Source organism: Lagenorhynchus albirostris, chromosome 19 (assembly GCF_949774975.1).
Source record: "Lagenorhynchus albirostris chromosome 19, mLagAlb1.1, whole genome shotgun sequence".
NCBI classification, from domain to species: Eukaryota; Metazoa; Chordata; class Mammalia; order Artiodactyla; family Delphinidae; genus Lagenorhynchus; species Lagenorhynchus albirostris.
In genome coordinates, this window is record NC_083113.1 from 49250228 (window position 1) to 49265398 (window position 15171).

Below are 15171 nucleotides of genomic sequence, written 5' to 3' on the forward strand. Positions count from 1 at the left end.
GCATTTTGGATGGAGTGGATGGAAAGAGATTGCAATTATCATGAGAGACTCTGGTGCCCCCAAAAGGAACTTTTTTTTAAACTGAGAATAATGGTGCTGTTCTTTTTTTCTCTTCTAAGGTGAAGCTAAGCTGCCCTCCACTCACGGCCCGATCAGTCTCACCCTGGGCAGCCTGCTGGACGACCAGCACTGGCATTCCGTGCTCATCCAACGCTTGGGCAAACAAGTCAACTTTACAGTGGATGAGCACAGACGTCGTTTCCACGCCCAGGGAGAGTTCAGTTACCTACATCTCGATTATGAGGTGTGATGGTTACGTTTCAATTAATGCAGACTTTGTAATATATATGTGGTATAGCCACATGAAAGAAAATACACTATAGAAAACCTACGTTCAGAGTCAGTCAAGGTTCTGATGAAGTGTTCCTCTAGGTGACCTAACGCAAGTAGCAAATTTTGTGCATATACTGCTGAGGCTCCATCTTTCTCCCAGTACGTTAATTTATTATTACAAAGAAACGTCATCTTTTTTGCCTGCAATGTGTAGTTACAAATTGCCACATGTAGGAAATGTTCTTGAAGAGATCTCATTACAAGTAAACACAGAATGTGTTGCATGATTGGTGGTGGTAGGGGTGGGTATAGGGCACTCCTGAACAGTGCAGATTCATGGAGAGAATGTAGCAATAAATAGATTAATTGATTCATTACTAATCAGTTCAAATGCACAAATATCAATGTGTGCCAGAAATATATATGAAACAAAATGTCATTGTAATTGGTAACATTGTTAAAGTTGTCAAGGTTTACCATGGATATAAAGATGTATTCTTCTTCAGCAACCAAAAAATATTGAAATCAGGTGTGATGAGCAACTTGTGAAAATAATCAAGCTCTTGTATAAGTGAAAACTGAATGCATATAAATTTGTTTCAAGATATGCATCTTAATTTTTTTTAATCTCCATTTGAAATTAACAATATGGCAGTGTAGGGTACTGAAAAATCGGTCTATCTGTGATGATTACAGCTATAGTTGCTAATCGTAATTATTTAAGCAGATTATCAAAAAATCACTAAACAATATTATTGATGCCATTTTTCTTTCTAAGATCAGCTTTGGAGGGATTCCAGCACCTGGAAAATCAGCGTCATTCCCCCATAAACATTTTCATGGGTGTTTAGAAAATCTCTATTATAATGGAGTGGATGTTATTGATTTGGCCAAGCAACAGAACCCACAGATCATCATTATGGTAAGACCTGAGTCTTCATGTGAACAAATGAGGAAAACTGCGTGGCTTTTCCACACAAAACAATTGCTTCATTTTGAATTCCCACTTGATGTGATGTTTTAGACTTTACTCTTGTTCCTTAAAAACATTTCTCTGCTTGGCAATATGCATGTAAGGGATGAATTCTATGTTAAAAATTTAAAATTCATAGGGCATGATTGTTTTATATTTATATGAAGTAAAGCAGGCCTTTTTTTTGGTGCAACTGATAATTTATTTTGTTGTGATATTATTACTCCCAGGAGACTAATTTCTCTTACTCTGTAATTTCCTTTATAAGATACTCCCTGACACACTCTCTGAGGAAGCATACCAAGTTCCTGGAGTCAGATAACATCCATCTATATTAGAGAAGCATTTGAAAAATTTGTATTTTGCCATGGTCATTTATAACCAATAAAAGAAACTAATAGACTTTTACAAGATTGCATCTGCCAGTCTGTCCCAAGAGCAGTGCTGGTCAGGCTGCATTATACTCTAATTCTATGGAAATGCAGCAGAATTTAAATACAACTGTTATCGGTCAGGGTTCAGTCAGGGAAGCAGCACCACTGTGAGTTTAGGAACAAGGGTCTATTTTAGGACTTGGAGCTTAACAATCATCAGAGACGCTGGAAAGTGGAGCCCAGCTGTCTGGAGGAAGAGATGGAGCAGAGTGAAAGCCAGGACAAGCTGGAATAAACCAGCCCCTCTGTGATCCTCCCTCACTGGGCTTTATCACACACAGAAAACCTTTGGGGGGAAAACGACCAGCCTTTCACTTCTGACTCATATCATGCAAGCTCCCTTTTTGGCTAACTTTTAACCAGAGCAAGACAAGAAAAGAGATTCTGTGAAACGTGGTTTCTAGCTTAACCAGCTTAATGACAGAAAAGCAGACACATCTATCCATTTGAATACATTTCTTTAATTGTTCAAAATTCAGAATATGTAAATGTAAGCTCATGTTGTGTCAGCAAAACCCAAACCACATCATGGGATTATTTATTGCTTACAAAACATTTTATTCTTAATTCTCTGTGTGAATTGATAGTATTTATATGAGTACACCATCCAGCAAGATTTTTAAATAGTGTTTTTTTTAAAAAGGGAAAAGAATTTAAATGGAAAATAAAAATATTATAGAGAGATAGATGTGAGTGTTTCATTGCAAAATGAGTTTCCAGAAGCTGCTCGTGCAGCTAGCACCCACTCTTCATTGCCAGGAGGATTTGCTGCTTGTAGAGTAGCAGACAGCTGTCCAAATGCAGCTGGTAAATGTTTCCATTTTTACCAGGTTTGTTAGTCTTATAATTGCCTTTACATTATGGGTCATTTTATTTCACTCTTCTGCTTTTGTTACTTCATTCACTGGGGCAAGGTATTTGTCTGCAGTGAAAGCTAATTCACTTTTAACAGAATCACAGTATAGCCAAATGTTTTTGTTTAACCAAGGCTAGTAGTTTAATTCCAATGTGTATTCTTCTAAATAAAGTGATTTCATTGACTTTTCAAATCTATATTTAGAAAATTTGTTGAAGATTATTTTCGGGTAAAATAAAAACATTTATCTTGATTTCTGAAGCCTGTTAAGGAACATTCTAATTATTTCTAAATAGTTCGGACCTTTACGTTTTTTTTTAAATCCTTAAATATGTATTTAACTCTAATCGCAAAATAATCCTTCATGTGCAATATTTTAATGAAAATTCATGCAATTCTAATGTATCTTGAAGATCTACCTAAAAACCATTAGATAAGAAATAATACATGTAAATCTGATGACAAGCACATAATGATAAGAAAAAGACAAAAATGGTTCAAAAAAGAATGTAAGTACTACACTGTATTATGCAATGTTAAACCTAATAAAATGAAAAATAGGCAGAGGGTATGAACAGACAGTTCTGAGGAAAGCGAGTCCAGAAGAGCAACAAACTCATGAAAAATGCTTAGATATACTGTTAGGTAAATGCAAGAGAAATAAGAATGATACATCACTCTGGTATTTTGTTGTTGAACTTATGCAAATTTAAAAGGTATGTAATACCTATTGCTGTCAAGGATGTGGGGAAAAGCATATCTTTGTCAAGGATGTAGGAAAAGCATACCTTTGTATACTACTGTTGGAAATGTGGAGAATTTGACTTTTTTTGGTGGGCAGAGAAGAAGCTGGAAATATTTATTAAAACATGTAGATACAATAGTTCTTTATTTAGAACCCTCTTCTGCAGAACTGCAAATACCAGCACATAGAGAAGCATGCAGAGTTCTTTATTCTTGCATTGTTCAGAGAGGCAAAACCTGGAAACAAAGTGAATATACATTAACAAGGAAACAGTTGACTAAAATTGGAACATTCACGTAGTAAAATATTATGCAATCAATAAAAGTAGGAATTAGGCCTCTGCCAGATAACTCAAAGGGATTTCCGTAAGTTATTTGTTAATGATAAAATCATGATACAGTAAACAGCATAAAACATGGCTCCTATTTTAATAAAACAAATGATGCCTAGTGTGTAGGTATATGTATTCAAAACACATTTAGGTGTACGTGAATGTACATATAAGTGAACACATAACTTAAACATGTATATACATATATATGTGTATATATGTATTTGTATATGTCAATGGAAACAGAGAGAATTATGAAAAAACATGGAAGGAAAACCAGTAGCTCATTAATGTTGGTTATGTTAAGTGGTGGGTTAGAAGCCAAAGGCAGCAAAAGGGTGAAATAAGTGGGAAGAGAAAACCAAGTAAAACATAAAAAAGAGTTGTTTTAAATAAATTTTTTATTGAATTCAATTGCATTGAGTTAGATGCCTGTGTGAACTGAGAGATGGGGAGGAAATAATTTCACCCAGAAAACGCAGGGAAAGATTTGCCTGACCATGTGTCCCTGGATTTGAAGAACCTTTAAGACATATGGCAAGGATTTGAATATTCATGTTGATAGCAATTTTTGTTGTTGTTTTAAATCAGGGGTAATTAGAGATTGATAAACAGCCTCTGTATTTCAGATTTTATCACTAAGGTGATGTGAGTGTCATTCTTAAAGCTTTTTCTTTTACTTTATTCTCAGGGAAATGTGTTGTTTTCTTGTTCAGAACCACAGTCTGTGCCTGTGACTTTTCTGAGCCCCAGGAGTTACTTAGCACTGCTGGGCTCTTCCGGGGAGGACGAAGTTTCTGCCACTTTTCAATTTCGAACCTGGAATAAGGAGGGGCTACTGCTATTCAGTGAGCTTCAGCTGGTTTCAGGAGGTCTCCTCCTCTTTCTTAATGATGGAAGACTTAAGGTGAATCTCTACCGTCCAGGAAAATTACCCAGTGACATCACAGCAGGTAATAAGTGCATTCCTGCAGGCAAAGTATATGCGTTTGAAAGATTTCCTTATCTCTCTGTCCCTTCTCCATAAAATTTTATGCTTAACCCAAAAATTAATATTTGTTTAACAAATGAATACTTGAGTTAATAAGATTATCTCTTCCTTAGAGGAACTCGATTCCGATTTTCTTTTAAATATGTCTTCAACATGAGCAGTTCTTATTAACCAAAATGATAGTTGTGGGGCAATAGAAATTTCCTTCCATGACCCTCTCGCCCAGTCCAGGTAAATCAATATATCCTGAGGAAATGTGTTCTGGGAAAAATATGACAGACTTTGAAATGGACCCCAAGTTTGCTGGGTATCTTCAGTGGAAGATGAGTCTTGTGTAACACAATTATTAGTCTTATCTGGTCTTTGAGAGATGGGGAGGGGTCTTTCTGGAATCTATATCTGTATCTCAATATTAGTGTGAATGTAAAACCTAAATATTTAGTCAAATTAACTTTACTTGTTGCTGTAGTTTGTGTGGTGTTGCATATATATATTTGGGGAGAAGATTTGTGTAAAGTCTCTCATTTGGGAACCAAATGGAATTTTCTGCACTTCTAGGCAATATGGTACCATTTTAATGACTAGAATATAATTAAAGAGACTGTATGAGTGTCTGGAAAATTGATGTCTAATTTAGGTCAGTGCTTTGGGTGAGGGATATTTTTGTCTCTTCATTAAAATTATATAATTCTTGACAAAGGAGCTCCATCACATTCTCATATATATGGAATAATACCCAAGCCAAGCAACTAGAGGTCACATTGGGGTAAATTGCGACATCAAGTTAATAAATGATCTTTAAAAACAATTTAAAGATGCCATTGTACTACTCATCTATATTAACTATGACCAAAATTAATAGAATATGACTGGGAGAGGAAAAAAAGTTAAAATACAGTCAGAAACCAAATATAAGAAACACAGGTATACAAATGAATATGCCTAGTCTTTGTGTATCTATTTTGTTGTTCATATATTGCTGTAGTTTAAATGTGGGAACTGAAACTTCCATATCAATTATCATTTTTAAGAGGTACTGTGCTGTGGCTTTTTAATGCAATACTCAAAATGTGGTAGATTTGCAGGCTTGACAAAAGGAAATAAAATAATCAGTGTCATATTACTAATTAATAGGCTCCCTAAAATGAGGTGCTAAAAATGTAAGCTTGCTATTAATGTGTAGTTTATTGTGATGTTATTTGACAACCTCTGGGGTGGTTATATTCACAGCCTAATTTTCAGCATCTTAAAGAAGCTGCTTCAGTACAGCGTTATTGTACTGAGCCCCGTGAAGCTAGTTCATTTCTAAACACTTTACAGGCATACAAATTTAATAAAATACTAGGTGTAAGTCTATCTAGACTACCCCAAATGATTTTAAAAATTAAGGTTTAAATCCGTGTACACTGTAATCTATTATGACATCATATGACTTTGTGTGACTGTGCCCATAGCTAATAACAAGGATCCTCGACAAAATATGAAAGTCAGTATATTAAAATTGTTACACTTCAGATAACACAGGTAGGACTTTACACACCAACTCCCCCATTCCCATCTTTCTAGTTTCTTTTAAAGTATTAATTTTTGCTAGTTTCGGTGAGGAAAGTACATTTTGCATTGGATGGTGGGCTATTTAAATGGTATGGGTGAGGGGTCCATTTGTTTCTCTCATAGGAGAAGACTTTCTCAGGTACAGTGTTCGATAATTAAATCAGTTGTCAGGTTGTATCATAATGACTCGGAAGAGAATGGATGACCTATTATTGGTGGGTGAGTATCATATACTAAATCATTCCATTCTATAAGGATGGCTCAATTTTTCTTTGCTACTGGAGATATAAATTATTAATCTTACAGGTTTTCAAAGCATAGAGTTTTTATGCTTTTTACAATGGAATAAAAATTTATATTATGTTGAGGAAGAATGGAATTGTGCAGATGTTTGAATTATCAGGCTAAATTTTTAATGTGATGTAGTTTTACAAATCGTCATTTGGAAAGGTTCAAAAATACTATGCCAGGGCTTCCCTGGTGGCGCAGTGGTTGAGAGTCCGCCTGCCAATACAGGGGACACGGGTTCGTGCCCTGGTCCGGGAGGATCCCACGTGCCGCGGAGCGGCTGGGCCTGTGAGCCATGGCCACTGAGCCTGCGCGTCCGGAGCCTGTGCTCCGCAACGGGAGAGGCCACAGCAGTGAGAGGCCCGCATACCGAAAAACAAAAAAAAATACTATGCCAGCCTCAGTCATTTTTGAAATATTAAGGATATTATAATAGTCTAAATCATAAGACATATTAGCAGCACTACAAAATCACTCATGACATAAAATGTTGTCAGTCTCTGTCACCTTCATAGATGGCAAAGCAAAAATCATTCCGATCAAGAACCTAACGAACAATACGGTTATATTTTCCCGTTTAAAACAAGTTATTTATTGTCAAATTTGAGATTGCTGCTATGAGTTTTAGTTTTCTGCTGTTGCTTTTGCCTAAAGGTGAAAATCAGGCCTGAAAACAAGCTTCTTGCTCCCATGGGCAGGGACTGGCAGATGCAGCCTTACAGTATTTGAGATGTTTCTTTTTAAACATCTTTATTGGAGTGTAATTGCTTTACAATGGTGTGTTAGTTTCTGCTGTATAACAAAGTGAACCACCTATACATAAGCATATATGCCCACATCCCTTCCCTCCTGTGTCTCCCTCCCACCCTCCCTATCCCACCCCTCTAGGTGGTCACAAAGCACCGAGCTGATCTCCCTCTGCTATGCGGCTGCTTCCCACTAGCTATCTGTTTTACATTTGGTAGTGTATATATGTCCATGCCACTCTCTCACTTCGTCCCAGCTTACCTTTCCCCCTCCCCGTGTCCTCAAGTCCATTCTCTACTTCTGCATATTTATTCCTGTCCTGCCACTAGGTCTTTTTTTTTTTCTTAAAGTTAAATAGAAAATTCTCCTCCCAGAACTACAACATTTATTTATTTTCTGTTTGTTTTATTTATTTTTTAAACATCTTTATTGGAGTATAATTACTTTACAGTGGTGTATTAGTTCCTGCTGTATAACAAAGTGAATCAGCTATACATATACATATGTTCCCATATCTCTTCCCTCTTGCGTCTCCCTCCCACCCTCCCTATCCCACCCCTCTAGGTGGTCACAAAGCACCGAGCTGATCTCCCTCTGCTATGCGGCTGCTTCCCACTAGCTATCTGTTTTACGTTTGGTAGTGTATATATGTCCATGCCGCTCTCTCACTTTGTCCCAGCTTACCCTTCCCCCTCCCCGTGTCCTCAAGTCCATTCTCTAGTAGGTCTGCATCTTTATTCCTGTCCTGCTCCGAGATTCTTCATAACCTTTTTTTTTTCCCATATATATGTGTTAGCATACGGTATTTGTTTTTCTCTTTCTGACTTTCTTCACTCTGTATGACAGACTCTAGGTCCATCCACCTCACTGCAAATAACTCAATTTCATTTCTTTTTATGGGTAAGTAATATTCCATTGTATATATGTGCCACATCTTCTTTATCCATTCACCTGTCGATGGACACTTAGGTTGCTTCCATGTCCTGGCTATTGTAAATAGTGCTGCAATGAACATTGTAGTAAATGACTCTTTTTGAATTATGGTTTTCTCAGGGTATATGCCCAGTAGTGGCATTGCTGGGTCATATGGAAGTTCTATTTTTAGTTTTTTAAGGAACCTCCATACTGTTCTCCATAGTGGCTGTATAAATTTACATTCCCACCAACAGTGCAAAAGGGTTCCCTTTTCTCCACACCTTCTCCAGCATTTGTTTGTAGATATTTGTGATGATGGCCATTCCGACCAGTGTGAGGTGATACCTCATTGTAGTTTTGATTTGCATTTCTCTGATGATTAGTGATGTTGAGCATTCTTTCATGTGTTTGTTGGCAATCTGTATATCTTCTTTGGAGAAATGTCTATTCAGGTCTTCTGCCCATTTTTGGATTGGGTTGTTTGTGTTTTTTATTGAGCTGCATGAACTGCTTATAAATTTTGGAGATTAATCCTTTGTCAGTTGCTTCATTTGCAAATATTTTCTCCCATTCTGTGAGTTGTCTTTTTGTATTGTTTATGGTTTCCTTTGCTATGCAAAGGCTTTTAAGTTTCATTAGGTCCGATTTGTTTATTTTAGTTTTTATTTCCATTTCTCTAGGAGGCTGGTCAAAAAGGATCTTGCTGTGATTTATGTCATAGAGTGTTCTGCCTATGTTTTCCTCTAAGAGTTTGATAGTTTCTGACCTTACATTTAGATCTTTAATCCATTTTGAGTTTATTTTTGTGTATTGTGTTAGGGAGTGTTCTAATTTCATTCTTTTACATGTAGCTGTCCAGTTTTCCCAGCACCATTTATTGAAGAGACTTTTTTCCACTGTGTATTCTTGCCCCATTATCAAAAATAAGGTGATCATATGTGCGTGCATTTATCTCTGGGCTTTCTATCCTGTTCCATTGATCTATATTTCTGTTTCTGTGCCAGTACCATACTGTCTTGATTACTATAGCTTTGTAGTATAGTCTGAAGTCCAGGAGCCTGATTCCTCCAGCTCTGTTTTTCTTTCTCAAGAATGCTATGCCTATTCGGGGTCTTTTGTGTTTCTATACGAATTGTGAAATTTTTTGTTCTAGTTCTGTGAAAAATGCCATTGGTAGTTTGATAGGGATTGCATTGAATCTGTAGATTGCTTTGGCTAGTATAGTCATTTCCACAATGTTGATTCTTCCAATCCAAGAACATGGTAGATTTCTCCATCTGTTGGTATCATCTTTCATTTCTTTCATCAGTGTCTTATAGTTTTCTGTGTACAGGTCTTTTGTCTCCTTAGGTAGGTTTATTCCTAGATATTTTATTCTTTTTGATGCAATGATAAATGGGAGCATTTCCTTAATTTCTCTTTCAGATTTTTCATTATTAGTGTATAGGAATGCCAGAGATTTCTGTGCATTAATTTTGTATCCTGCTACTTTACCAAATTCATTGATTAGCTCTGGTAGTTTTCTGGTAGTATCTTTAGGATTCTCTTTGTATAGTATCATGTCATCTGCAAACAGTGACAGTTTTAATTCTTTTCCGATTTGGATTCCGTTTATTTCTTTTTCTTCGCTGATTGCTGTGGCTAAAACTTCCAAAACTATGTTGAATAATAGTGGTGAGAGTGGGCAACCTTGTCTTGTTCCTGATCTTAGTGGAAATGGTTTCAGTTTTTCACCATTGAGAATGATGTTGTCTCTGGGTTTGTCATATATGATCGTTTTTATGTTGAGGTAAGTTCCCTCTATGCCTACTTTCTGGAGAGTTTTCATCATAAATGAGTACTGAATTTTGTCAAAAACTTTTTCTGCATCTATTGAGATTATCATATGGTTTTTATCCTTCAGTTTTTTAAAATGTTGTATCACATTGATTGATCTGCGTATATTGAAGAATCCTTGCATTCCTGGGATAAACCCCACTTGATCATGGTGTATGATCCTTTTAATGTGCTGTTGGATTCTGTTTGCTAGTATTTTGCTGAGGATTTTTGCATCTATGTCCATTAGTGATACTGGCCTTTAGTTTTTTTTGTGACATCTTTGTCTGGTTTTGGTATCAGGGTGATGGTGGCCTTGTAGAATGAGTTTAGGAGTGTTCCTCCCTCTGCTATATGTTGGAAGAGTTTGAGAAGGATACGTGTTAGCGCTTCTGTAAATGTTTGATAGAATTTGCCTGTGAAGCTATCTGGTCCTGGGCTTTTGTTCATTGGAAAATTTTTAATCACAGTTTCAATTTCAGTGCTTGTGATTGGTCTGTTTATATTTTCTATTTTTTCCTGGTTCATTGTCAGAAGGTTGTGCTTTTCTAAGAATTTGTCCATTTCTTCCAGGTTGTCCATTTTATTGACATATGGTTGCTTGTAGTAATCTCTCATGATCCTTTGTATTTCTGCAGGGTCAGTTGTTACTTCTTTTTCATATTTAGTTCTATTGAGTCTTCTCCCTTTTTTTTCTTGATGAGTCTGGCTAATGGTTTATCAATTTTGTTTAACTTTTCAAAGGACTGACTTTTAGTTTTACTGATCTTTACTATTCTTTCCTTTATTTCTTTTTCATTTATTTCTGATCTGATCTTTATGATTTCTTTCCTTCTGCTAAATTTGGGTTATTTTTGTTCTTCTTTCTCTAATTGCTTTAGGTGTAAAGTTAGGTTGTTTATTTGAGATTTTTCTTGTTTTGTGAGGTAGGATTGTATTTCTATAAACTTCCTGCTTAGAACTGCTTTTGCTGCATCCCATAGGTTTTGGGTCATCGTGTGTTCATTGTCGTTTTTTTCTAGGCATTTTTTGATTTCCTCTTTGAGTTCTTCAGTGACTTCTTGGTTATTTAGTAGCATAATGTCTAGCCTCCATGTGTTTGTATTTTTTACAGTTTTTTTCCTGTAATTGATATCTAGTCTCATAACATTGTGGTTGGAAAGGATACTTGATTCGATTTCAGTGTTCTTAAATTTACCAAGGCTTGATTTGTGACCCAAGATATCGTCTTTCCTGGAGAATGTTCCATGAGCACTTGAGAAGACAGTGTATTCTGTTATTTTTGGATGGAATGTCCTATAAATATCAGTTAAGTCCATCTTGTTTAATGTATCATTTAAAACTTGTGTTTCCTTATTTATTTTCCTTTTGGATGATCTGTCCATTGGTGAAAGTGGGGTGTTAAAGTCCCCTACTATGGTTGTGTTACTGTCGATTTCCCCTTTTATTGCTATTAGCATTTGCATTATTTATTGAGGTGCTCCTATGTTGGGTGCATAAATATTTAAAATTGTTATATCTTCTTCTTGGATCGATCCCTTGATCATTATGTAGCATCCTTCTTTGTCTCTTGTAATAGTCTTTATTTTAAAGTCTGTTTTGTCTGATATGAGAATTGCTACTCCAGCTTTCTTTTGATTTCCATTTTTGCGGAATATCTTTTTCCATCCCCTCACTTTCAGTCTGTATGTGTCACTAGGTCTGAAGTGGGTCACTTGTAGACAGCATATGTACGGGTCTTGTTTTTGTATCCATTCATCCAGTCTATGTCTTTTGGTTGGAGCATTTAATTCATTTACATTTAAGGTAATTATCGATATGTATGTTCCTATTACCATTTTCGTAATTGTTTTGGGTTCGTTATTGTAGGTCTTTTCCTTCACTTGTGTTTCCTGCCTAGAGAAGTTCCTTTAGCATTTGTTGTAAAGCTGGTTTGGTGGTGCTGAATTCTCCTAACTTTTGCTTGTCTGTAAAGGTTTTAATTTCTCCATCGAATCTGAATGAGATCCTTGCTGGGTAGAGTAATCTTGGTTGTAGGTTTTTCCCTTTCCCCACTTTAAATATGTCCTGCCACTCCTTTCTGGCTTGCAGAGTTTCTGCTGAAAGATCAGCTGTTAACCTTATGGGGATTCCCTTGTATGTTATTTGTTGCTTTTCCCTTGCTGCTTTTAATTTTTTTTCTTTGTATTTAATTTTTGATAGTTTGATTAATGTGTCTCAGCATGTTTCTCTTTGGGTTCATCCTTTATGGTACTCTTTTTGCTTCCTGTAATTGACTGACTATTTCCTTTCCCATGTTAGGGAAGTTTTCGACTATAATCTCTTCAAGTATTTTCTCAGACCCTTTCTTTTCCTTTCTTCTTCTGGGAGCCCTGTAATTCGAATGTTGGTGCGTGTAATGTTGTCCCAGAGGTCTCTGAGACTGTCCTCAGTTCTTTTCATTCTTTTTTCTTTATTCTGCTCCCTGGCAGTTACTTCCACCATTTTATCTTCCAGCTCACTTATCCGTTCTTCTGCCTCAGTTATTCTGCTATTGATTCCTTCTAGAGTATTTTTAATTCTAGTAATTGTGTTGTTCATCACTGTTTGTTTGCTCTTTAGTTCTTCTAGATCTTTGTTAAATGTTTCTTGTATTTTCTCCATTCTGTTTCCGAGATTTTGGATCATCTTTACTATCCTAACTCTGAATTATTTTACAGGTAGGTTGCCTATTTTATCTTCCTTTATTTGGTCTTGCAGGTTTTTACCTTGCTCCTTCATCTGTAACATATATTTTGTTGTTTCTTTTTTTTTTTGATGGGTGGTGCTGTATTCCTGTCTCACTGGTTGTTTGTCCTGAGACGTCCAGCACTGGAGTTTGCAGGCAGTTGGATAGAGTCAGGTCTTGGTGCTGAGATGAGGACCTCCGGGAGGCCTCATTCCTATTAATATTCCCTGGGGTCTGAGGTTCTCCGTTAGTCCAGAGGTTTGGACTCGGAGCCCTCACCACAGGATCTTGGGCATGACCTGTGACCTGGAAACCAAGATCCCACAAGCTTCACGGTGCAGTTAAAAAAAAAAGAAGAAAGAAAGAAAGGAACAGTACAATATCAAAGAATAAAATAGAAAATAAAATTAGAAAGATAAAAAATATATTAGGAAAAATAAAACTATAATTGAAACAACTTCAACAAGGTAAAATACAACCACAACAGAAAAAAGAAGAAAGAAAAAGCCCTGGCTATGCGGGTGGAGTTTAGGTGGGGGTGGAACTCTAGGCAGGGGTGGGGTTTAGGGTGGGGTGGGTCCTAGGCGGTTAGGGGAGTGACGTTTGAGCATGGGGCGGGGCCTAGGTTCAGGACCTAGGTAGCTGGAAAAGTCCCTTGGGGGCGGGGCCTAGGTTGGGTGACATTCAAGCATGGGGTGGGGTGTCTGCTTAGGACTTGGGGAGGGGGAGAGGCAGCACATCCAAAGGAGGGCCTCTGGAGTGTGGGGTTCCGGAGTTTGGAGGTAGGGCCCTGAGTGAGGGTGTGTGGTTGGGGTTTAGGCCCAGTTCATTGGACGGGGTCTCCCAGTGTAGAGGTGGGGCCCTGGGTGGGGGTGTGGGGGCGGGGCTTGGGCTCTGTGCGCAGGAGGGAGGCTCCGAGGACAGAGGACTAGGCCCGGGAGCCCAGCAGCCTTCCTGGTGCCTAAGTGGACAGGGGACGCACTGGCCGCGTTCCCTTCTGTTTCTCTGCGCCCCTCCCCCACCTTCTCTCCCAGGTTCTCCCCCCTAACGGGGGTGGGTACCGCTTGGTGTAGGAGCTCCTAACCTCCCCCAGCCGCCCCTCAGGGGTGCCGGTCCTGGAGGTCCGGCCTTTACTTTTACTCCGCCTTGCCTTCCTCCCACTCCCTCAGGACCTGCACAGCTGGAGGGGGCCTCTGTGGGCAGAGGATCAGGCCTGGGTCTTCAGCAGTCTCCCAGGGGCCCACGTGGGCATGGTAAACCTGGCCATACTCCCTTTTGATCCTCTGCCGTCCCAGTGGTTCCCCAATTTCCCCTTTCGGGTGTGGGATCCCCTCCCCTCCCACAGCCAGCCCTCAGGGGCGCCCATCTCATCCTACCTCCACTTCTCCTCCCCCTTCACTACCCCCACACCCCACGTCCTACCCAGTCACTGGGGGTTCCTCCCGTTCCCTTAGGTGTCTGTGGTCCCCCACCAGTACCTGGTAGGTACCCTAGTTGTGAGGAGACGCGAATTCCACATTCTCCCAGTATGCCGTCTCGACTCCACCTATGAGATGCCTCTGCGTGTTTCAGTTACTAGGCCTTCATGAGTCTTGTGACCCTGGCAATGGGACTGCCGTCTTGATTTGCCTCACCCAGGAGAAGCCATTTTTCAAGTTCCCCCTTCTTCCCTTTCACTGTTGGAATATTCCTGCTTTTCACCTTAGAACCCCATCGCTCCCTGCAAGTCCCTCTTTCCCCTAAAGTGATTGGCAGCATTGGCCTCCATATTTTCCTCTTGGCAAGAGCAATCTGGTGTCATGGATCTTTAATTCTGGTTAGTGGCTGTAGTTAGTGAATATAGGAATGTCTGGCACAGTTTCAGAGCACTAAAAGTTACCTGGAACAGGCAAATTCCTTCAGTTGCTCCTTGAGTAATGGCCTTTGTCTGATTGCCTTTTGCTTCTTTGCAAAGCATCTACCCTATATAGCAGGCTTTTTTTTTTCTTCCCCCTGTACACATCCTACTTCATGGATGCCTGTTATAATCTTATGAAAGAGTGATGGTAGCTAGAGTGTCACAATATTTCCGTAGCAGTTTAAGACTGGTCCCTGATATTATATACAAGGAGCAGAGGTAAACCTTTTTCCTCCTCCTATATTTTGTGTGTCTATGTGTTTTGGGGCCTGAGAGGGAGACAAAAAGTGAGAAGGAGAGAGAGAGAGAAAAGAAAAGAGGAGGAGAAGGAGAAGAAGGGGAGCGGGAGGAGGTTCTTGTAAAGGATCCCACATTCTCCTGCCACCTGCACTTGCAAATCTTTCCATTTATTCTTCTGTTCTTCCAGCTGGAGGTGTCAATGGTTTCTACCCAGAGACCACAGTGATCATACCTGCAATCAAACAGTTTGGGTTTGTTGCTTATGGCAACAAGGAGAACCCTCACCCAGGGGAACCATGGGAGAGTCTCATTACAAAGGTGTTAAGGATGACTTGTCATAGGATT

General features: G+C 38.7%; 1 protein-coding gene across 7 annotated transcripts in view; it reads left to right on the top strand.

Annotated features, from left to right (window-relative positions):
- Nucleotides 1-15171, top strand: part of CNTNAP4 (contactin associated protein family member 4) — a 259350-nt gene that overhangs the window by 156302 nt on the left and 87877 nt on the right. For 5 of the 7 annotated variants that reach the window (XM_060130067.1, XM_060130070.1, XM_060130073.1 and 2 more), the window contains exons 6-8: nucleotides 120-304; nucleotides 1112-1255; nucleotides 4364-4625. In XM_060130067.1, coding sequence (XP_059986050.1) covers nucleotides 120-304; nucleotides 1112-1255; nucleotides 4364-4625 — 591 coding nt within the window. The remainder of the gene's footprint in view (nucleotides 1-119; nucleotides 305-1111; nucleotides 1256-4363; nucleotides 4626-15171) is intronic. The other 2 variants (XM_060130069.1, XM_060130072.1) reach the window with 1 other exon arrangement.